The sequence below is a fragment of the Mchenga conophoros genome, linkage group LG22 (genome assembly GCF_057382185.1).
Source record: "Mchenga conophoros isolate Kocher_MC1m ecotype Shallow Benthic linkage group LG22, M_conophoros_male_GT1.1, whole genome shotgun sequence".
In the NCBI taxonomy this organism is placed as follows: domain Eukaryota; kingdom Metazoa; phylum Chordata; class Actinopteri; order Cichliformes; family Cichlidae; genus Mchenga; species Mchenga conophoros.
In genome coordinates, this window is record NC_140546.1 from 20,869,057 (window position 1) to 20,891,711 (window position 22,655).

Below are 22,655 nucleotides of genomic sequence, written 5' to 3' on the forward strand. Positions count from 1 at the left end.
GAACTGTCAACAACATTACATGACAGACCGAGAGGGGGATGGTGCAGAGCGACAGCTCTCTTTCAGACTTTTCTTTTGTGTGGCATTTCTATAAAACACTGCAATTTCATTTATATGCAACTGCTTCGTTTTTGTGTGTGTTTAATTTAGGGAAAATCGCAGCCAATTTCATCCCACACCAGAAGCAAATCTAATAACAATAATCTGTCATTATCGGTACAATAATTTCTCAAGTTAAGCAGAGGTAACACTAGAAGCCATCCATTTCTATTATTTAGCATATTTGTGGACATTTTAGGGGTTTATTAATGAAAATGTCCTAAACTATATCATGGAAACACATTTATATAATTGCATCATTTTACTCAGATGCCATTCATTTTGTATTTATACTCCAGCATACAAGAAAGAACCTAAAATTACTTAAAACTGGGTTAACACACCGATAAGTATGGTTTGTGATAAATAGATGTATAGAATATGAAGATTTCTGATGCCAAGTAGCCTAGGACATTAATGTGGAGCAAAATGAGCATTTAGAGTTCTAGTATAAACTTTCCAAACTTCAATAAAAGTACAGACCACAGGCAGTGATTGTGCATCTTAAATATGACAGCCTGGAGTTTTATTTATTTATTCAATATTTTTTAATACCCTAATAATAAATTTATATGACTCACACTGGTATGGTGGAAGAATATCAGTAGTTGGTCATCTTTTTGATAAATAAAGCATTTATTTTTACGGTAGAGGTGGCCTGTTTGCCCATTATAAAAACGAAATGGTGTTTTTCTTTAATCCTACATGCCTGTTAATTATAACCTAGTTACTTATAGGTTAAATAAAGCGGGGGTCACTGTGTCAATAAGGCCAACGCTGACCGAGGAATGCGCTTCGTCATCAGCAACTTTCCCCTGGGGATAACGAGAAGGAGGAGGTCGCGGAGGAAAGTGGAGGAGGGGAGTTCTCAGCTGGGACTTTCCTCTGCCCTCCAGGAAAACCGAAAAAAAGGGTAAAAAAAAAAAAAAAAAGTTAAATCACAGGGCACAGCGCCGGAGATGTTCGCCGGAGCCGTCGCGGAAGTGGAGGTATGCGGACCTGTGCGCCGTGGAGGGGCCGCTGCGGTGTCTCCCTCCGCTCGGGAGTACTACTCCTCTTAATCCCACCGTTTCTCCTCGCGCTCCAGCTCCTTGTCGTCGGGTCACTTTTACCTGGAGTCGCGCGGGTGTGGATGGGGTTAGAGGAGCGGGACGGAGGGGTCGCCTTTTCCGTTATCAGCATTCAACCGAAGCGGAGCTCACGGCATCGGGGGACGCCCGGTGTGGCTGAGGAGGAGGCAGAGGTGGACGACGGGCAGAGGAGGGGGGAGGGGGCAAGAGCGTACGAGGACGAGAACGAGATGCACTCGCGCCAGGTTCGTAAAGAAGTAGGGAAATAAGTTTATGCGTGGAATGTTTTATTATAGTACACGTGTAAATGTTTTGGGATGACTTGCATTTTTAATTTTAACTTAAATTACCAATATATTAAATTTATGAATGAAGTTTAGAAATAATTTAAAAAATGAACTAAGTGGGAGACAGATACTGGGATCACTGGGATTCAACAGGACTGCCACCCTGCTGCTGCTGCTGTGGCGTCCTCATCCAGTTCATTTATTATGCTGGGCCAGTTTGTGCACGACTCCCTGCATGATTACAGGCATGATGGGACAGGTGAGGGCAGGGGGCGCAGCTCAGCGCTGACCCCACATCAGAGAGAGATGACAGCTGTTCCCGTCTTTCTGTCTTTGCCCTTCAGCTGCAGAGTGCTACAGCCTCCATCTGTGTTTGTGTGTAGGTGCATCTGTCCCCTCTTCACCTCTCACTCCTCTCGCCCTCTCGCTTTCACTCTGCTCTTCTCTCACTGTCTCTTTATCTGCCCAAGGCTAAACTCTGACTCATTCTAGTGAATCATCACCTCTCCCCCCCCCCCCCCCCCACACACACACACGCTCCCCACAGAGGTTGCCATGGTGACCAAAAGGTTCATTCTGAGTTAGGTGGGGTGCAGATTGATGGTGATGGTGGGGTTGTGTGTGCAAACGTGTGTTTGTATGTTACACCGCCTTAGGCAAATACCAGCAGGACGGAGGTCAGTGCCTGTGACCTGGCTCCTCTGCACTCCTACCTGGGCACTCGCACACTTTACTGCTATTCCTATACATTATTTAACCACATTCAGAATTCTCTTGGATGTGTTGGTATTCCTTGCGCTGGAGTATATATAAATATACATGTCATGCATGTTCCCAGGTGGGACCCAGAGCATTGGAAGTGCAGCTGTGGGCAGCAGGCGAGCCATCCTTCACAGCAGAGCTCAATCGAATCATCTCATATATCACAAGGCCACAGGTAGGCTGCGCAGAGCACCATCCAAAATGCTGCAGTGAAAAATGTTTCCTTCACAAAGTTATCCGAAACTGAAAGAGCAAAAATAATCAGAGGGTTTGAAATGTCTGAGAGTGATTTCAAAACTCCCTAACATCATTTACTTTATGTAACGCAACCTGAAGTCTGGTAATTTTTTAACCGTTTACGGGACTGTAGAACAATGAGACTATAGTAAGCCTACAACATAACACACATTTCACAAGATTACAGATAAGCAATGAGAAATAACAGGATGAATACAACTTGAAGTTATAAAGGACTTGTATGTGCAGTAATACACATCGAATGTCGAATGCACAAACTTTTGGCTTGTGACCCTTTAAAAAGTGTCTGCTATATTTCACGAGAAAAGTCAAGGAAGAAAAATCAGGTTTTTATTTGCAGACGGCTTTCTTCATCTTTCCTGTCTGTTTAAAAATCTGGTCTCATGACACCCCCCCCCCCCCCCCCCCCCCCCCCCCCCCCCCCCAGGGTTATCTTCTGACCCCTTGGAGAGGTCCCAGCCCTTAGGTTGGAAACCACTGGTCCAATAAATAACGCACTCCCTGAAGGCTGCACTCCAGCTCAGTGGGGGCTTCACATTTTTGTAGCCAGGAGTTAGACCTTGCCAAGCCTTAACAGAAATCAATAAAGAAAAGCAACTTCACTTTTTTGACTACTACACTTCTTTGACTGCAGTCGAGTGTGGGGGGTTAACATAGCAGTAATATGATCAGTCAGGCACTGTCAATATGCTGCCAGCAGAAATCTACCATATCTGGAGCCAGTAAGGACTTTTTGTTCCAGACAGGAAACTCCCAAACAAGAGACAAAACTTACGCAACACCAAGTGCTGGAGAACTGGGAAGGAAAGTTATATATGGAAGAATTTAAAAAACTGCTCCTAGTGTGCTGATTTAGTTTGGTATTATTTAAAGGGGCTTGATAATGCTCCATGTTTTTATTCTCAGACTTAAATGAATTCTTATGTATTTCATACTATACCTCAGGGAAGCATGTTAGTTCACCTTCTGTGTCTCACTTAGAGCCAGCTTTCTTGTGATTGGCTGCCCCTCACAAAGTGTTTTGAATTGCAGGTGGGTGGGGCATCAGTGTTTGAGATGACTGTATAAGGATAGCCAGTCGGTGACATTACAACAGAGCTGTTTGAAACCTTAAACTTTCCCTGACTGCATGACTTGAAACTTTCACCGTGCTTAATGTGAGCACAAAGCAGGAGCAGCATATGTGACAGAAAACAAGACAAAAGCAGAAACAGAAACAGAAACAGTCCACGTGTGGCCTTTTTAAACAGCCGCTATCAAATTATGAGTTTATCGTTAAACAATTCTGTTTTATTCAAAGTTATTTCGAGCCATGACTCTGCAATGTTCTCACAAATTACACAATTCTGGCCACTTTTCTGAACAACTTCTCCTTCCTTAGCTTCCCCTCTTCTCATTTGAATGCTAATTCTGTGTCGCGCTGTTTCCAGACCTCCATCCAGCCCGTCTTATGTGACTCTTTCCTCTTGTCTGTCCCCAGATGAACTGCTCCAAGGTTTTATCTCCAGGGCAGGCTCAGCCAGCACAGAGCCCTGCAGCGCCAGCCCATTGGCTGCTGTGTGCTGAGGACTGGCTCCTTCCAGCTACACACAAAACGTGTGTCGCATATTCCTTCAGGTGTGCCACTTGTCTGAGCCTTATGTCAATGCACGTGCTGCTATGCATTCTTATCACCGGTTCAGTTGGAATAAACAATGCAATGCATATTTAATCATGCATGCAATAATGTTCAAACGGCCTTTGCCTTCCTTCCTGTCTTTGTATGTCTGTCTTTGTCTCTGTAGCATGGATGGGGGAGATGCAGACTTTCTGAAGACTGTGTCGGGGCTGGGATGTGAAATACACTGTTTTGATCCCAGCAACTCTAATGCATCTGGTGGTCACCTTGGCAACAGTTTGGCTAGTAACCATGGCAATGGAGGCGTGGTCAGCCAGCACAAGATGTGGCTTGAGTGGCGAGCTCCAAAGAAGCGCGCGCACAAGAGGAGAGGAAACCCGGGTGGTGTTTCTCAAACACTGGCAGACATCATGGCAGCTCTGGGACATCACACAGTAAGACACGCACGCATGCACACACACTGAAATGTAGAGAAACAGTGCCAAACAAACATACCTTAGAGTCTTTTCACCCCAACATACCCTGAAAGCTCTTTTACTCAGATGTTCCCATAGCAACAGGGCTCTGCGCCATCTCTGGCTACCATGGCAACAGTTTAAGTGAATGAATCACCCAATTGCTTCCTGCAGCCACAAGAGGGAACTGCATACCTGGAGTTTGATTATATGCGGGGTGACAGAATAGCAAGCAGTCCAATACGTTCATCTATAACTACTTAGTGCCACAGCATGGAATTAAAATATACAATAGCTTCATGTAAGCAATAGCGCCACCATAGGTGGAGAAATGATCAAATGAGTGGGTTAAATTTTGGGGGGGGGGCTAAACTTTCTCGCTGTTAGATGGACAAGGAAAATTCGAACACAGCTGTCTGGATTCAGTGGATGACGCAGAGGAGATTGATACAGACCGTGCACATTTGTTGCATTTGTTAACACTTTTGACTTTCTGTTATTCAGATTTCATCCAAAAATAACCAAACGTGGTGCACAAGATGTTTGGACAACTCAGGACACTGCTCATGTGTTTAATTAGAGGTTTCATGTATTGTTTCCCTCTGATTGGACAAGCAAATCAATTCTGACTGCTTCAGTGCCTGATTGCCTCCAGTTTGATCCAAATTTGGTTCAAGTATGTAGAGCCCATGACGCAGACTACACAAGTGGCTGCCATTGCCAGCTTTTAAACCTGTGTGGCTCAGTTGTTCCGACATTTATGACCGACAGTGCTGTTAATTAAATCTACTGTGATTAACCAGATTTTTTGTGAAAGCTGAGTTCAATTTTACTCGTCACACTCAGTTCTGATTACACTCAGACCCGTTGAATCAAAAAAATCACTTAAATACGGCCTGTCTAACAAAGTGAAGTGAACATGACACGTTCACTTCACAATCTAAGGAAGCAACTGTGAAACAAAGTCATTGACGCATATCAAAGCCATTTCTAAAGTTTTGGGTCTCCAGTGAACCATGATGAGAGTCATTATTCACAAATGGAGAAAACTTGGAGCAGTGATGAACCTTCCTAGGATTGGCCGGTCTACCAAAATTACCCCAAGAGCGCATCAACGACTCATCCAGGAGGTCACAAAAGAACCCGGAACAGCATCTTAAGAACTACAAACCCCTCCAATGTGACTGAATTAAAACTACTCTTCAAAGAAGAGTGGGCTAAAATTCCTAGTACTAATTTCTGCTGCATGCTAAACGGGGAGGGCAACAGACTCAACATTTTACGTATTGTTCTATTTTGTGACTTTTTAGCTTGTAAGGATGTATTTTCAACAGTTGCAAGTGAGCTGCAAGCGATTTCTCCAAGAACTGCAGCTAATAATTCTATTAATCAATATTTGACTGTATATGATTGTATGATTACAAAGCAGCAGGGCCACTATGGAAAGTAGTAATATGGTAAATGAACTGATATTTTGAACATTCAGAACACTTTCTCATTACAAGCCTGGTCACCCATTCACATATATGTTCACACTCCAACGGATGCATCGGGCGAAACTCTGGGTTCAGTTTGACATACAGACTAGGGGATGCAGGGATTGGCAGAAGACCTGTTCTATCTGCTGAGCCACAGCCCCCCTCATAGCATGAATATATCCTAATAAACTATCATTAAACATATAGACGGTGCTGGGAATTGTTCTTAGTAAAGCTGAGCTGATTTCAGTACCATCCCAATTCAGATCAGCTGATAAAGCCGTTTTTTTTTTTACAGTGCTTTTGCATGCTGACAGGAAATTCTGTTCCTGACTTAATCAGTGTCTTTTCTGTTGTTGCTAAAAGCCTGCTTTGTTCTGTATCTGGTGTTTTGCTAACTTAGGCTTCCTATGTGCTTGGGAGGGTGGGGAGGTGCTAGACCAGAGCCGTACTTTCCTCTGTTCTTTCTTCTCCTTAGGTTCACTTCCTGTATGCTGACCTGCTAAGCGGCGAGTGGCGCGTTTTTCAGAATTGGATCGAGGCAGGAACTCTACAGAATGTCCACCATCTTGTTGCTAAGGTGCACCTGCAGTGGGCAGGGTTTGAGGTGGGCGGAAGGGATGAGGAAGTGCTCCGCTATTGGTTCAGTGTCCTTCAAGGTCTTCAAGCTTGTGGACTCAAGCTGGTTCACAGCTCTGCAGGAGAGGGTCACAGTGTCCTTAAACAGACAGTAGCAAATGCTCACAGCTCCTACACACTCAGCTGGGTAAACACACGACACTGAGACTCACACACTGCTGGATGAAGCTGCGCACACATTATCCAAAGAGGGGGAAGCAGCTAGTGAAGTTTCCTGTTTTTCCTGGGATTTCAGGCATACACAGTTCTTCACATGACAACTCCCTCTAGTGGACATGAAGAAATCTGCAGCTAAAGGGTACAGCCAACTCTGAAATGGAAACTGTATTTATGTTTAAAACAGCATTTTCTTGTATCCAAATACTGAGAAGAAGAAGGGCTTGTTGTTTTAACCAAGTTAGAGGCCAAATAATAACAACTATTTTCAACTCATATAGACTGTACTGTGTCACAAAGGACGTATATATGTTCCAACTATTTCTGAATGCAAAACAACTGTCTGACAGGCTATTCTTTATTTTACAGTTGTACCATAAAGCTGTGTTTTGTTTTGTTTTTACCAATGAATCCCAAAATGCAACCCTTTGACCCGAGTCTGATCCAACAGGTTAACTTCTTTGAGTACATCACTGTAAGCCTTAATTACTTATACGTGCAATAAAATTTTACATCGAAGAAGAGCTTTTATCGTAAACTGGGTGTGTATACTGTGATGATGTATTAGAGGAAAACAATCAAGTTGCAGTTTAAAACCTGAATTTACACCACATTAAATTCCAAATAAGGGTTACTCTGTTAGTGACTGGTTGTAATGCAATGGGTCAGGTGTGTCAGAGCACCTATAATTTGTGTCCTGTGGAAGATAAACACCTTGAGGCAACTGTTGTTTCAATGTTGCACAATATAAATAAAACTGAATTGAATTAAAAAGAATTATCTCACAATTTGTTTTATATATTCACCCATATTTTCCTATATTTATTATAGCTTTATCCATTCCAAAAACCGTTATGTGTTTGATATGATTTTTCCTGTTGAGACATCCAATATTGTCCACGTTTCAACCGTTTAGCTGTTGATTTGAGGTGAAGTTGAAGAATTTGATGGTACCACTGGCAACAAACAGCCCGAAGCATGACGCTGCCACCATCATCCGTAACCGCTGGTACAAGTACAGTGTTGTTTGGTTTGAGAGCCTCAACTTTACTCTTTACAACTTTACCAAATAGCTTAAACTTCATCTTGTCCATTGACCATCTTAACCATCAAACCTTTCTTCTGAAGGTATTTGGTTTGTCCATGTGGGCAGTTGGAAATTTAAGTTGAGCTTGAAGATTTTGGAGCAGGGGCTTCTTTCTTGGTAAGCACCTTCTCAGTCCATGGTGATGCTTCACTGTGGACAGTGACACTGGTGTTTCTGCAGTTTCCAGATCGCAGTAGGCTTGAGCCTCGGTGGTTCTTGGATTATTCCTGAACATCCTAACCAGTGTCCTGTCACTGAGGGTGACAGTTCGGGGCTTCTTCCAGGCCTTGGCAAAGTGGTGACACATCTCAATAACTTGTACTCACATATAATTGTTTGTACTGATGATCTTGGAATCTGTGGTTGTTTACAAATGACAAGGTTTAATGTCTTTATGAGTGTATTCTAAGGTTGTGTTTAATAATTTGAGAGAAGCACACATCAACCTACGTGCGGTATTTACATGGACTTGATAGTGGGAAACAGCACAAAAAAGTAAAAAGAAAAAAAAGTCTACAAGCGTGCAACAATTAAATTACTTTGATAGTCTATTTCCTCCAACCACATTGTATGGACACTTGATCTATGAAGGAAAACAAAAGAAGCTGGGTGTAACAGTGTTAACTTTATATGCCAAAACAAATGTGAGCACTATACCGCAAGATGAAGCCCATCGCAACATTAAAATAACCACATTGTCTCAAATGTATTCACCACATATTCACAGGCGTGACGCCAACTTCTATGTGATTGAGTCTTCCCTGGATGCACGCTAACTTAAAGCTCTGCAGTTTGCTCGGGCTGAGCTGAGGTTAAGCAGGCACTTAACACTCACCGAGGCTTACTGGACAACCTGCTTGTCGGTATGAGCTTTTCTCCACAGCACATTTTATCCATGGAAGCTAATGCCAGTCATTCCTCGGACGCGTTCCAACTCGCTTGAGCGCACGTTGGAATGTGCCGCTGCCTCCACCCTCTCTTACGTAAATTGCGGACAGATGTTTGCCACTAGTTTGGGTGGAGTTGCGCTTTTTACGTTGCAATTTCCACATCCTGTTCTCGGTTATAGCAGGTGACAGGCCCAGCAGCCAATCAGCTTCAAAGAACTCCGCCGCTCGACCAATCAGAAGTTCGCAACCCCGGGACTTGGGCGATCTGTTTAGCTCGGTCCCGCATACAGTACCGAACAACATTTCTTAAGAAAAACTTGAGACAATAACAATTGTAGGGCTGTATAAAGAGACGCCTAAGGTTACCAGGTTTGACGGTAAGTGAAATGTCTTTGTTGTGTGTTGTTTTGTTTAAGCGAGTGGCGTAAATGTACGTTTGTTTGGCTTTTCCTTCGATATAAGAGACGCCTAGAAGTTACTTCCTGCTCTGAGAAGGCCGAGATCCCAAGTTACATTTATTCCATTTAAGTTAAGTTAGTGGCGCAAAAAAAGTGTAACCCGTCTTTTATTTTTTTTTTTACCACGTATTTACTCACGTCAGAGAAAGTTAGGAGCTCGGTGTAAAGTTGGGGGGGAAAGTGCAGTAAAGCTAGCTAATAGCACTTTGTCAAAGGCAGAGTGGGCGACCTGTCAGTGACGAACAAGCCTCTAAGCCTGAAATGGACGCATTCCTTCATTCATGATTAATCACTAAATCCTCCAGGTAGCTTGGTAATAATATACACATCCCGAGGTACGAAGGTAGCGACCCTCCATTTTTCCCGCTTTCTTTTTCTTTCCTTTTCTACACACAGTAACATTTATGCCATGATTCACCACCAACAGGAAAAAACTTGTAATTAGGCAGCTGCAATGGGCAACAGCAGTCAAAACAGGGTGTACTTAGAGAGTAAACCAAAATCAAGGCCGCACTGTGTTGAAAGCAGGGAGAGTCTGCAGTCACTGCAAATCTCTGACCCCTTAATAGGAACTGTCGTTTGCTTATCTTATTCAGTCTGGACACTGTGGAGTTACTGCACTGCGTGAGCTCACACGGCTGCCCTGACTAATCTGTTTAAAATAACGTGATGTGTTTCCACTGCTCTAAGCAGTGCGGAAATCACAAATCCACCTAGTTCTGCTCTTTGCTATTTTGGACATTTTAGATTTGTCCACTCTAAACCGGGTGGGTGGTGCATGCTCGATGGGTGGAGCGAAGGCATAGTTTTGCTTCTGCTTTAGCTCTGTCTGGGTCAGTGTATTTTTGTAGGCGTCTGTCTCATGTGACTTATTTAGGACCAGTTCACAGTCGTGTCATAATGAAAATAGGTGCTCATTGGGTGCAAAAGTATAGTAAAATTGAATATTAATTTGATTACATTTATATGTTTTTCACTCCCCTGACCTACCTCTCCTTTTCCAACAGGGTTGGGCTGCCCTACCCCCAGCACACCCCACCATGCCTCTGGTGACGAGGAATATAGAGCCGCGGCATATTTGTCGCCATCCCATTCCTTCTAACATCCGCAGTGAGCTGGAATGTGTCACCAACATAAGCCTGGCTAACATCATCCGCCAGCTCGGCAGCCTCAGTAAGCTTCTGTTATGCTCTGGTGTCAGTGTGTGTATGAATGGTTAATGAGCAGTTATGAATATGTATTACATGGATCTTTATTGTTTTAAAAAAAAAAGTTAATGCATTTTTATGTAGATGTGAATTTTCATTGGCTATGCATGCGTGAGATAAATCCTTTAATTGGTGCAAGTGAGAAACGTGTGTGTGTGTGTGTGTGTGTGCACGCGTGCAGGCAAATATGCAGAGGACGTGTTCGGGGAGCTGTTTGTTCAGGCTGGAGAATTTGCCGGCAGGGTGAGCTCGCTTGGAGAAAGAGTGGATCGCCTGCAGGTTAAAGTCACCCAGCTGGACCCCAAAGAAGAGGAGGGTATGTACTTGCACATTTTACTGTTAACGTTACTACTTATACTGGTATCAGTGTAGAGTATTGGTTTGAAACCTCCTTTGCAGAGAATCTAATGAACACAATACATGTTTAAAACATTGCCGGTCTGTTTCTCTCAGTTTCTTTGCATGGAATCACTGCAAAGAAGGCTTTTAAAAGCAGTCTGACCCAGGACCAGCAGCTCTTCACCAGGCCATCTCTGCCAATGCCTGTACAAGACACTTACACGTACTGCGATCCACCTCCACCGCTCAACCAGCTCAGCGTATACCGGTAAGATGCTGCACAGGCCAAGCTCATATTTACCCACTGCAGCAGCTCCAGCAGTGAATAACAAGAACACGTGCAAGCACATGTGCCCATATGGAAACACACATGCATGGGAGATTCTTGTAATGTGCATTATTTAAGCTTACCCCTGTTACATGTGCTTCTTATCAAGGAGAGGGTCTCGGAGGTGTCTGGGCAGTATTAGGTTTGATTTAAGGAGGCTCAGTCTAACACGAATGGCAGTTTTACACTAGAAAACGCATAGTACGCCGTTACAAAATCCTAGAGAATTATGGTGTCGACGCCATAGTTTTCCCTGTTGTTTTGTTTTTAGTGTGTAACCTCTTTAAGTCCAGGCAGTTTTGGGGTTTTAATTCTGGCAGCTGTTTGACAAGCCACACTTGTTGCTTTTGCTGTTAAATAACCCACCAATCAATTGATTGTGGAAAGATATTCTGTGGGAAATAACCCCAGAGGGCAGTATGGCGGTGTCGTGGTTAGCACCATTGCCTGGGTTCTCTCCAGCTGCTCCGGCTTCCTCCCACAGTCAAAAGACATGCATTTCATGTTAATTGTTGATTACGAATCAACTGTGGGTGTGAATGTGACTGTGAATCGTTGTCTCTCTGCGGGAGCCCTGATTGGCAACCTGTCCAGGGTGTACACTGCCTTTTGCTGTGTAGTAGTTGGGATAGGCTCCAGCCTAGATAAGTGGGGGGAAAAAGGGACGGATGGATGCATGTAAAGCGTCTTTAGTCACAAGCTAAGATATCTGTGAGTGTAGATCATTTACAAGGCACGATATGTCATCTGAAGTGTGAATAATCAGAAGGCAATGTTAAATGTAATGTGTAGAGCTGTTCCTGGTTTGAATGTAAATGTGGTGATAATTTGACTCGGATCATTCTTTACGGACAATGATTTATCCGTGCGGTGTGATCTGGATGTGACTAAAGACATTAATGTATTTTTAGTGAAGTTTTCTTTTAAAAAGGGAAGTTTACTGGCGTCTTAAGACTAACACACATGCCAGATAACCATCTTTTAACTAACACTGTTTTTTTTTTCATACTTGTAAGATGGCACATTGTGCAACTGATACCTAGAAATAATTATTAATGTCTGTAAATTGTTGTCTACAGAGACGACGGGAAGGAGGCCCTAAAGTTTTACACCGATTCCTCCTACTTCTTTGACCTGTGGAAGGAGAAGATGCTGCAGGACACCAAGGACATCATGAAGGAGAAACGCAAGCACAGAGTGAGACTCCTAAACACCCTCATACGCACAAAGACATGAGTCATTACACAAGTAAAAGCAATCTACAATTAGTCACATCACATGAAAATGTTCGAATCCAGTGCTAATCTTGCACTTTTTAAACCGTCTCCTTAATGAGCAGAAGGAAAAGAAAGACCATCTGAACCAACGGACCCTCAATCCTCGAAAGATCAAGACCAGAAAGGATGAATGGGAACGGCGTAAGATGGGAGAGGAGTTTGTTGTACCAAAGTCTGACTTGATGTAAGTTTTCTGAGATGCCTCCTTTTTGTTTATCAGTCATTAACACTGACCAGGAATCAAAAGAACAAAAACCATCAAAGTCGAATTATAGTAAAATAATATCTTCACAATAGTCCATCACAAAACATCAATCATTTTCATCCAGCGTCATCCACAAGGCTGCAGTGGCTCTGAGCCCTGACATACCCAGTAGGCTTTAATGTGGATTTCAAGCATCTTATAAATCATTTAATTAATACAATAAAAATCTATTGTTTCTCTTTACAAAGTAAAATAACAGATGAGACATTATTTTGCTCATTCTTTCCCCTTTTATCACTGGATCTGTACACAGTGGTTTGGATGGTATGTCCTGTCAGAAAATGTTCTCGGGGGGTTGGGTGTAGAGCTGGCCGTCATTGGAAAATTGCAGTAAACAAATGTGTGAGTCACACTGGGCCCTGTTCTTGATGGTACTAATACTGTTGCATACTTTTATATATATATATATGTGTGTGTGTGTGTGTGGGTGTGTGTGTGTGTGCGCGCATATGTGTATATATGTTTGTTTTTTAATTTTAATATATATTATAATTAAAAGAATGAATACAACAGATATATGTGCACAAATTAGTTAATAGTACCCATTATAATAACATCAAAGAGTCCTAAATTCCTCGTTTTGGATTATATTCTTTTTACCAAAATGGGAAGTTTTGCTGATTCAGCTCCTGCAGTGTTTCATCAGCCTGACAGCAGGCCTGATAAGGAGAAAAAGTCCGATTTCCTGACAAGCTGTATAGGTGAAGAACAAGCTATTCTCTCTCAACACTTTGTGTAACAATCTGTTTCTGCTGCTTTAAAATGCGTTTGGCACGTCTATGAAATTGTTATAAATGCGCATAAACAGATGCGGCCTGAGCACAAAATGCTAGTCACGTCCGTGTTTCTTATTATTTGTTACTTGTGGTCTGGTTTATTTTTGGGCTCACAGCGATGTCTCATTTCTTATAAGGAATTCTTGTGAGGGCCTGAATGGAAGTATTGGATCTGGGGAGGGCTTCAACTCTGAAAGCCTTGAGCTTAGCACAAACTCCTATGCTTATGATCCTGGCTCGCCTCCTCCTCCTCCCGGTCCCGATGAATTGCCTCCTCCGCCTCCGGACATGGCGTAAGTACTGTAACATCATACATACCGGCCCACACATGCTCCACACATTGCACCACCACCCGTGCAAACATGTAGTGAAAGTACAGCCACACGTACAGCTACACTGAAATCCTATACGCGCCTTCTGAGCTGAAGCTAAACGGATTATAGTCTTTGACTTTGTGATTCTTTAATGAATAGGAGCTGCTCTGGAAGCAGCTGCACACAAATTGCAGGTTAATGGAGGGAAGTGAAGGCTCCATTATGCCGTTTATATTATCCTTTATACCTCCAACTTCCTCTCCATCACTTACAGGTATGGTAACGATGGAGCACCCACCCAGAAGCGTGTCAGCATGCTGAGTCCAAGCCACCCTCCCCCAGCTCCCCCCAATGCTTCTTCCCCGAACAACTCCCGCCCAAGTCTCTCTCCTCCCCCTGCACCTCCTCCCCCTCCTCCACCTTCTGGTTTTGGGATTCCCCCACCTCCCTCTGGCTTTGACACCCCACCTTCTCCCCCTCCCTTCTTCTCCTCTTCCGCTCCACCTGCTCCCCCTCCTCCCCCATCTATGTCCGCCATCCCTCCTCCACCACCTATGCCTGCAGGCGGGGGTCCACCGCCACCACCTCCTCCACCGCCTCCCCCCGGTCCTCCTCCACCACCTTTCGAAAGTTCTGCTCCTCGTCCGCCACCTTCTGGCGGGGTAACAGCCTGTTCTGCTCCCAAACCTCAGCCAGAGCCCGTCAGTGACGCTCGCAGTGACCTGCTGCAGGCCATCCGACAAGGTAAAGCACCGCAGGAACACCTCGGGCCTCATGGGCCGGACCAAAGTGTCAAACATGGGAAACAAATAAAACATGCAACACATAGCAAACATACATATATAACGAACCATGAAGAATTAACTTGTAGGCGTTCTTGTGTCGCAAACTTTAATTTGTGTCAGAATCAAGATATAAAAGATCAGACTTATCTTTTATCACGGGAGAACAGGGCCCCTTCACCAAAGTAATGAAAACATGAAGAGACAACAGCAGTGGCATCTAAATAAAGCATCATCTGTTCCTCCTCACATCAGGCCTCATCTCCTAAATTGAAGTCAGGGCTGTAAATCAGGAAAAAGTGCAAAAACATGCTTATTTATTCCTGGTATTTTCAAAATTACTTCTTGGCAGGAGATTAGACATGCAGCCCTCTCATCTTCAAACAGCTGACATGGTTAAAGAGTCTTAAAAAGCACACCTTCCCTCTGAACAAAACACTCCAGAGTTGTTGTTTTTGTCCTACAACAGCCACCGTAGCTTAATTCATGCACTTGAATTGGGAAATGTGAGAAAATAGATATCAGTTGACTGCAATCCACTGACATCTAGCAGTGAGATATGCACACCCTTTTCTTTTAACACCACTATTGTTCTAAAACGTGATTATCAGTGCTAGTTTCTCAGATAAAGATTTAAGCACTAACACAATACTTGAACTACCAAAGAGTAAAGAAGATATATGCTCTGCGTTTGTGCACACTGACATGTCACCATTTACTTTGTCTGTGCATTCCCTTACTTGCGAAACATTTACAAAGCAGATTGGAGAAAAAAAAATTTGAATCCTGCAATGTTTACTACTTAATTTGGTCCCTGCTGCCTGCCGCTGTTTTTTGACACATTTTTACTCCCAGCTGTCAGTGAGTGAAACAGTGTGATACGTTTGAGCAGGAGTATAAACAAAGTGGCATGCATAAAAAAAAAACAAAAAAACGGGGACCTACAAACCGTGAACTCATGTTCAAGAAGCCAGTTTGAGATGATTTGAGCTTTGTGACATGATGTGTTACACTCTGGTCATGAACATGGACATGGTCAGCAACAGTACTTGGCTAGACTGTGCTGAATAACGATCGGCTGGTAATTACGGGCCCAAAGTCGGAAATCAAAACTCAGACCAGGAAACATTTCTTCAGTGTTTTAAGCCCTAGAGATGGTTGTTTGGGGAAATCCCAGTAGATCAGCAGTTTCTGAAGTACTCTGGCATCAACAGCTGTGCCACGTAAATGTTTTTTGGTTACGGTCATGTGATTGGCTAATGAGACATTTACATTAACAGCAGGTGAATAAAGTGGCTATTTTGAGCGTTTTAACCATTAATTTGAATCAAGGCTGCTGACAAGAAAAGTCCTTCAAAACCCTGAATGGTTTGTTTGGGTTTTTTTTGGGTTTGTTTTTTGTTTTCTCCACTCGGCAGTGAGTATTTTCTCCACAACATGTTGCGGCTTACATAAATAAGTGTGATGTCCTTGACTCCTCCAGCTCTGCAGTCAAACTGATACTCCCTCTTCACAACCATACGGTTCTCATCATCCTGTGATACATACAAAATGATATGCTAATCATGTGTTATTGTTGAGCTTTATGAGCTGTTTATCTTAAACTAGTTGATTTGTTGTAGACTTTAACGCTGCAGTCAACTCCCACTCGCCTCAAACCATTATCTGGAAACAGTATGTCTCTGTATCAGTACAGCAGGGAAGAGGGCAGAGGAGGAAATGAATTATGCCACTGAGCTGTAATTAATTAAGTCAAGGACCTTAGGTAACACGTTCAGCTTTTAAAAAGACAATGTGTGCTGGTCTCGAATGATATTAAATACTTAAAAACTGCATTTTAAGTATTGAGTATGTGGACTCTTTCCTTCAAGTGCCATACATGATTTGTGACTACTATCTGCCAGCTCCCTGATTACCCTGATAGTCAGTGATGACAGCGTTTTTCTATGAATGACCTAAATAATGACAGAGTTAAGCTGGATAAAGATTACTCAGATGTTGAACACGCCTTTAAACCGTTTAACACGCTTTCAGGTTTCAACCTGCGGAAGGTGGAGGAACAGCGGGAGCAGGAGAAGAGGGATCACTTCGGCAACGATGTGGCCGCCATCCTGTCGCGCCGTATCGCCGTGGAGTGCAGCGACAGCGAGGACGACTCCTCCGAGTTCGGAGAGGACGATGACTGGTCCGATTGATCGCCATCCTTTTTCCTCTCACTACCGTGTGCGTGTTTGTGTCTGTCTGTGTGTGTGTGGTTGTTTGTTTGTTTTCTTCCTCAGTCTTAGAAAACACCTGTGCATTCCCATTCAGATTCCAGCCTTCAAGTACAAACAGCACAGAGGTCTGTGTATTTTTTGTGTGAAAGCTGGTCACTTTGAGAGGACGTGTGCATGTTGTATTTGCTTGTGACCAATTTCAAATCACATTCCTCGATCCGGTCACGTATATATTCAAAATAATTTATGTCAGAATTATAAATGGAGCGAGCGTGTCTGGTTTTGTCCTAGTTTGCCATTAATTCTCATTGGATGACACACGGCTGTTATTGATGCAAGAGCGCTATGTGATGTGAGGCACGTCTCTCCTGAGCGCGTGCCTAAATGCATCACCTCCGCCTCTCTCTGCGTGTCTGTTACAGTCAGGTATCCTTTGCTGAGGGCTTAAAGCCTGGTTTTTAGTGGCTGTGGTGCATTATGGCAACAGATAATAGAGAGTAAAATCGAACACAAGCACACACACACGTGCAACAGCTTCAGTTCACAGTAGTTATATGTATCGATGGAAAGACAAGCTTCTTCATAGATTATGTGATACGGATGTAAAGTTTATATCTATGGATTATTAATTCAATCACTTTAAATCCCAAAGCACAGTTTTTATTACATTTTGTATTTTGTCTTCTCACTTTTTCTTTGTTTTTTTTAAGTGGTTTCATGAGAACCTTTGTCTTGTGGTTGTAGCTCATAAACAAACTCAGTAATTAATTATTCAGTGAGATAAGGAGAGAGGTATTGGCTGATGTCAGACACCAGGAGTGTTGGATAAGTTTGCCATACTTAACATATGCAGAAATTAACATTAATAACTTGATTTTTATTTTTAATGTTATTTTTTTAGCTAATGTATTTTACTTTTCTTATGTTTTTCTTCCTGCAATTGTATTCTGAGATTTTCTGGGGATCAACTAGAATTTGTTGCTTTAATCACAGTGCCTTTTTATACTGAATTTCAGTGTCTGTGCCTTAATTTGGTTAGCAATACAGGTTCCTGTCAGCTTTCTCCAAAACTATGATGATGAGTCCAATGAACTGACTGTTTAATGTGGACCACTTTTTTTTTTTTTAAGTGCCTTTTCTTTTAAGTCTGTCTGTGTTAATGCACCATGACACGGCATGCTTAGCCAAAGATCTGCTTCTCCTGCCTTAAATTTCCAAATGATTAGTTCGTTCAATAAAGAGAGTGAATTTCACTGACTGTTCAGTGTTTGGTGTGTGTGCTATGATGTCTTAAGTGAGAGGTTAAACCTTGAAGGAGGGGAAAAAAAAGCTCTGCTCAGGCTTCCAGTGACTCATCCTCTTTATGTCTTTGCTGGACACCTTTCATAGCCCTCGGTGCCGCGTGCGTAGAGAGTGTGAAAACGAACTGACTGCAGAAATTTTCAGAAAACTGGTAGGAGGAGAGAGAAACCTCTTGCATAATCGCCGCATTCTCATGCCACGGCTGCTTCAAGGATGCAGTGGGTGCTCCAGGACGGTAATAACATCGCCCATTGCTTCGAACACGAAATAATTTAAGATACAGGAACAGCAGCAGCGGTCCGAGTTAAAGAGTGAGAGATGGAAAGAGACAAGCACTAAAAGCCCTGCTAGCAGTGAAGAAGGATGACGTTACTTGGTAGAAAAAAATCATTTATTATTCACCAGTATAAAATATTCATTTTTAAAAAAAAAAAAATTTTTTAAAAATGGTTGTGCAACTCGAACATACTGTCAGTATGTTTCAAAGTGCCTTTAACAACATGTGCAAAATATACTCTCAACATTATAGAACATGTTGCTTTGCAGACATTCAAGTAAATGAACTCAGGCTTTGGATCACATGTCATTACACTGTGAAAGGCTTCTATTTATAATCTCTCCAATCCTGTTGTAAAGTGCCGATACTCATCAAGTCTGTTTTATATATATATATATATATTTATATATGTATAATACACATATAGTATTTCTGTGATTGTTTTCTTCTGGGAATCCAGTGAAGCTACAGTTGACTGAGAATGAGGTACACAGCACAAACAGTATCTTTTGTCCCAAGATGGCCACCAGCCAGGACAGCTCAGTACATTCTGATTTGTAGAAACACTTTTATCTCTGAAAAGTGCTGCCTGCGTGTGTGGGAGTATACATGTGTCAGAGTCCAAGTGACAGTCAGTGCAGCAATGAGTGTATTTTGGCACACAAACGGTGATATGTCTGGCATAGATCTTATGTTGGGTTGAGTCTGCTGAGGTTTGGCAGTTTACACATCAACAGGGTAGTGTATGTGTGTGCTGTGCGAGTATCTGTGTGGGCAGCAGGCGTGGAGCAGCACCTTGCGAATGTCTTTGTGTCTCAGGCTGTAGAGAATGGGGTTTAGTAGGGAGCTGCCTGCAGCTGGCACCAAGGTGGCATAGGTGTACAGAGGAGGGCTGGACGCATCTCCCAGCAGCCCCCAGAGGGAGAAGGGCATCCAGCAGCCCACAAACACACTGAGGACCAGGAGCAACCTAGAGAAACCTCTCCCGCTGCCGTGCTTGCTTGCATATGACTGATTGGAAGGGAGGAAATGCCTTTGGGTAGCGATGGCATGGGCATGCCGCCTAGCAACACGGCAGATCCCAGCGTACAATTGCAGGGTTACCATTACAACCACTAGGAAGCCCCCACACAGCAGCGATAGATATGTCCGGGTCAGAGGTCGTGCTACAGAACAGGAATTTGGGTCTTCAAGACAGTGCCATCCCATTGCTGGCCCCGCCCCAATCATGCATGCACCCAACCAGACCAGCAGCAGGAGGATGGCGGCTCTCCGCCGTGACTGGCCTGAGCCGTAGGTGAGGGCGTGGCTCAGAGACAGATACCTGTCCAGGGCAACACCCATTAGGCTACAGAGGGAGGCAGTCAGTGATGTCACCAGTAGTCCTGAGGTCAGCAGTTCTGACCAATCACTGGGCTCCACACAGAACATGAAGAGGAAGTGCAGAATCAGCGCCACACCAGCCAGAAGATCAGCCATACCAAGGCTGGCAAGCAGCAGGAAGACAGGGGCACGAAGAGATGAGGTGGCCAGGATGGTGATGACTACGATGGCATTCTCAGTCGCAATGAGGGTCCCTGAAACACAGAGGGCCACGCCCCACGCTGTGAGAGGTGGGAGTTCATAAGCAGATGACTTTCCCAGTTGGTCTGATGGGATGATGGGCTCTGCACCTGAGGATTCAGAATCCCAGCCCAAGTCTGTGGCGTTCAGGATCATTGTTTGGTTCAGCAGTCACACCAATAAAACCTAAAGGAGAGAGAAAAAATTGAGAAATACGTTACTATCAGAAAGATGAGTCACTACCACAGCTCCCACATGTCCATCGAACAGCATTTCCAGAAACAGAAGCTGGTGTGGTTTGAGCCACAGGATGCAGGCTGTAGCATCACACAGAGCAGAAGAGCACTTGATGTGCTAATGCGCTGCTTCAAATGCTATAATCTTGTAATCCAACACGGCTGAGCTATTGAGAAACCATCCTACCACTATAAGACCTTCAGATGTTGTGTTCTCCTGCTCTTTGTGATATCATTACCTGCTCCATTTTGGGAAAACAACACAAAAAACTACTTTCCAATAGCTATGTAGAAAAAAGGTAGTTTTGAAAGCCCATATAAGGTTTTATTTCTTTAAAAATTATCACTTTTTTTCAATTTTTTTTTAACAGTTACCCAAATCTATGTGTTTGTATTTTGGGACGTCACGAGATTCATCTCGTGACTGGAAGTCTTGTGGGAAGGAGCGAAACTTCCAGTCAACCAACAGGCTATGTATTTTGAATGATTTGGGATAGATATATAATATTTAATTAATCACCAGGCTAACACGTGACTGTAAAAGGTGGGCTATCATTTGCTGCCCACTGAAAAGAATGAATGAACGGCATCATTTTAAAATAGGATTACAGTTTAAGGCATATGTGCGCGTGGCTATATGTAAACTCGATTTATTATGTAAGCCACAGTCTGGGTTTTCCTCGTGATGCCGCACAGCAGAGGCGCAGAACCTCGAATAAATTCTACGTGCAACATGCATGCACGAGAAAATCTGCGCGGTAAGGATCTTATCAGTTATCTGCTCGCACACATGAAAACAAACTGGACGTCCTGCAGGAACGTTATAAGCGCATTATTTCTGCGCTCCTCGGGTACTGAGTCCCCCCCTACCCCGCGCTCTTTCTCCGTTCCCACAGTGAGGAGGTATATCCCACCTCCTGACGCAGGGGACCCTTAAGTATCATACAAATGCGGGTTCACTGCACCGTAGAGCGTGCCCCCCAACACATGCACGTACCGAGACACGTTTACGAGCATGTACTAAATTCCTCTCACCTTATTTAAACGAGTCAGTCCTCTGAGGGAGTCACACTGATTTTTTTCTCTCTTTCTCCTGTAAGATCCAGCACAGGTGATGGAGCCGAGGTGAGGCTGTTCGCGGTAAGGCTCGACAGCAGGTTTAAATACCGACGGTTCCCGTGTAGACACAGCTCCGCGTTCCCGTCTTCACCAAAGTTGCGCCAAACTCTCACCTGGCGTCGCTTGCATCTCTCCTTCTTCAAGCTCGCCGAATCGCTCACTGGAGGCAGAATGAATGTTCTTGCGCGCGGGCTCATCCACAAGAGTCTGTCTGACGTCAGTGACTGGGAGCCTCGACCAATCAAGGGACGGCGCCAGGGATGCGGGGAGAAGTGGGAGGGGACGTCCATGGAGTAATTTCATTCAGAAAAATGCGGCAGAGCCCCGTCGCCCCTCCCACTGCGGCTCGCTAATGCTTTCATTTCTTATAAATAACGACCATCGACGGACACACACGTTTTCTCAATAAGACCCAGACCCCTTGCTGAAGGTGAGGATACGAGTTTGTGTTGGGCAGGGCTGGAACTTGGCAGCTGTGAGCGCACAACGCAAAGCGCTGGCGCTGTCCACGGTGCTGAATCTCAGAGTATGACTCATGGGGAGATGTCGTACAGGGAGACAGAGAGCCTGCTGAATGAACGAATGATGGGGAGCAGCTTTAGCACACACTGAACTCTTTTTAAACACAATTTAAATTTATGTAAAGCACATAGGTGAAATATTCTTGAGGGTGAAGTGGTGAAAAACTGGCCTGTGCGTGCATGGTTGCACTAACAGAGATATGGGTATACTAATATGGAGTGCTGGGTAAAATTCAAGAAGTATTATACACTAAAACTGTTTTCAAAATAACATCAGCATACATACATATTATATATGTAGAAAGATAAATAGATATATAGATATAACTTGTCTTTATGAGCCTCGCACAGCCTCATAATCATTTAGAAATCTTCTAAGAGGATTGAGCATTTGTGTTTAGGCCGTGGGTGGTGAGAGTTTTCCTACAATCCAGCAAAGACAGGAATCAGTCGTACATTTTGCTTGTTATCCACCGTATTTGTCTCGTCTTTTTTTGATTTTTAGTATCGCTTCACAGAAATACACGCCCCCACCTCCCCTACAGTAATACAGCAGCAGGGGATTCGTGGCTTCCCCCGGTTTGACACGAAGCGTAGGACGCTACAGGCTGGGCTCAACAGCTGTCTGCGTGGTGGCGCACGGCGCTGAGCTAACTGGGGGAATCTCGTCTTGTTCGAGCCATATTAGGACACGCTTCCTGTCGATACACCCCTCCTACGTCACCGAGCAGAGTTGAGGCGCAACACTTGTCACCTTCGTAAATGTCGCCGGTATTAAGCAGCTTCTACAAATTTCTGCAGAATCACGGCTGCTCTGCTCATGTTACCCACTTCTTTTTACACAGCATTAAACTATTTTGTTAAAATATTAACTG

At 43.7% G+C, this 22,655-nt stretch overlaps 3 protein-coding genes across 3 annotated transcripts; 2 read left to right on the forward strand and 1 right to left on the reverse strand.

The window, feature by feature from the left end:
* The first annotated feature begins 876 nt into the window (after positions 1 to 876).
* Positions 877 to 7,594, forward strand: LOC146549396 (putative methyltransferase-like protein 24). The gene is made up of 5 exons (XM_085263250.1): positions 877 to 1,414; positions 2,295 to 2,393; positions 3,957 to 4,093; positions 4,261 to 4,528; positions 6,506 to 7,594. Exons 1-5 carry the CDS (start codon positions 1,091 to 1,093, stop codon positions 6,809 to 6,811), a joined length of 1,134 nt encoding a protein of 377 aa, XP_085119376.1. The 5' UTR covers positions 877 to 1,090; the 3' UTR covers positions 6,812 to 7,594.
* Positions 7,595 to 9,032: 1,438 nt separating this feature from the next.
* wasf2 (WASP family member 2) lies at positions 9,033 to 18,015 on the forward strand. The gene is made up of 9 exons (XM_085262710.1): positions 9,033 to 9,176; positions 10,265 to 10,430; positions 10,647 to 10,781; positions 10,919 to 11,072; positions 12,212 to 12,329; positions 12,472 to 12,593; positions 13,588 to 13,743; positions 14,039 to 14,508; positions 16,581 to 18,015. The coding sequence occupies exons 2-9, from the start codon at positions 10,298 to 10,300 to the stop codon at positions 16,739 to 16,741; spliced, it is 1,449 nt and encodes a 482-aa protein (XP_085118836.1). The 5' UTR covers positions 9,033 to 9,176; positions 10,265 to 10,297; the 3' UTR covers positions 16,742 to 18,015.
* Positions 18,016 to 18,441: 426 nt separating this feature from the next.
* Positions 18,442 to 21,421, reverse strand: gpr3 (G protein-coupled receptor 3). The gene is made up of 2 exons (XM_085262144.1): positions 21,176 to 21,421; positions 18,442 to 20,090 (listed from the first exon to the last, which is right to left on the reverse strand). Exon 2 carries the CDS (start codon positions 20,058 to 20,060, stop codon positions 19,065 to 19,067), a length of 996 nt encoding a protein of 331 aa, XP_085118270.1. The 5' UTR covers positions 20,061 to 20,090; positions 21,176 to 21,421; the 3' UTR covers positions 18,442 to 19,064.
* Between the last annotated feature and the right edge of the window lie 1,234 nt (positions 21,422 to 22,655).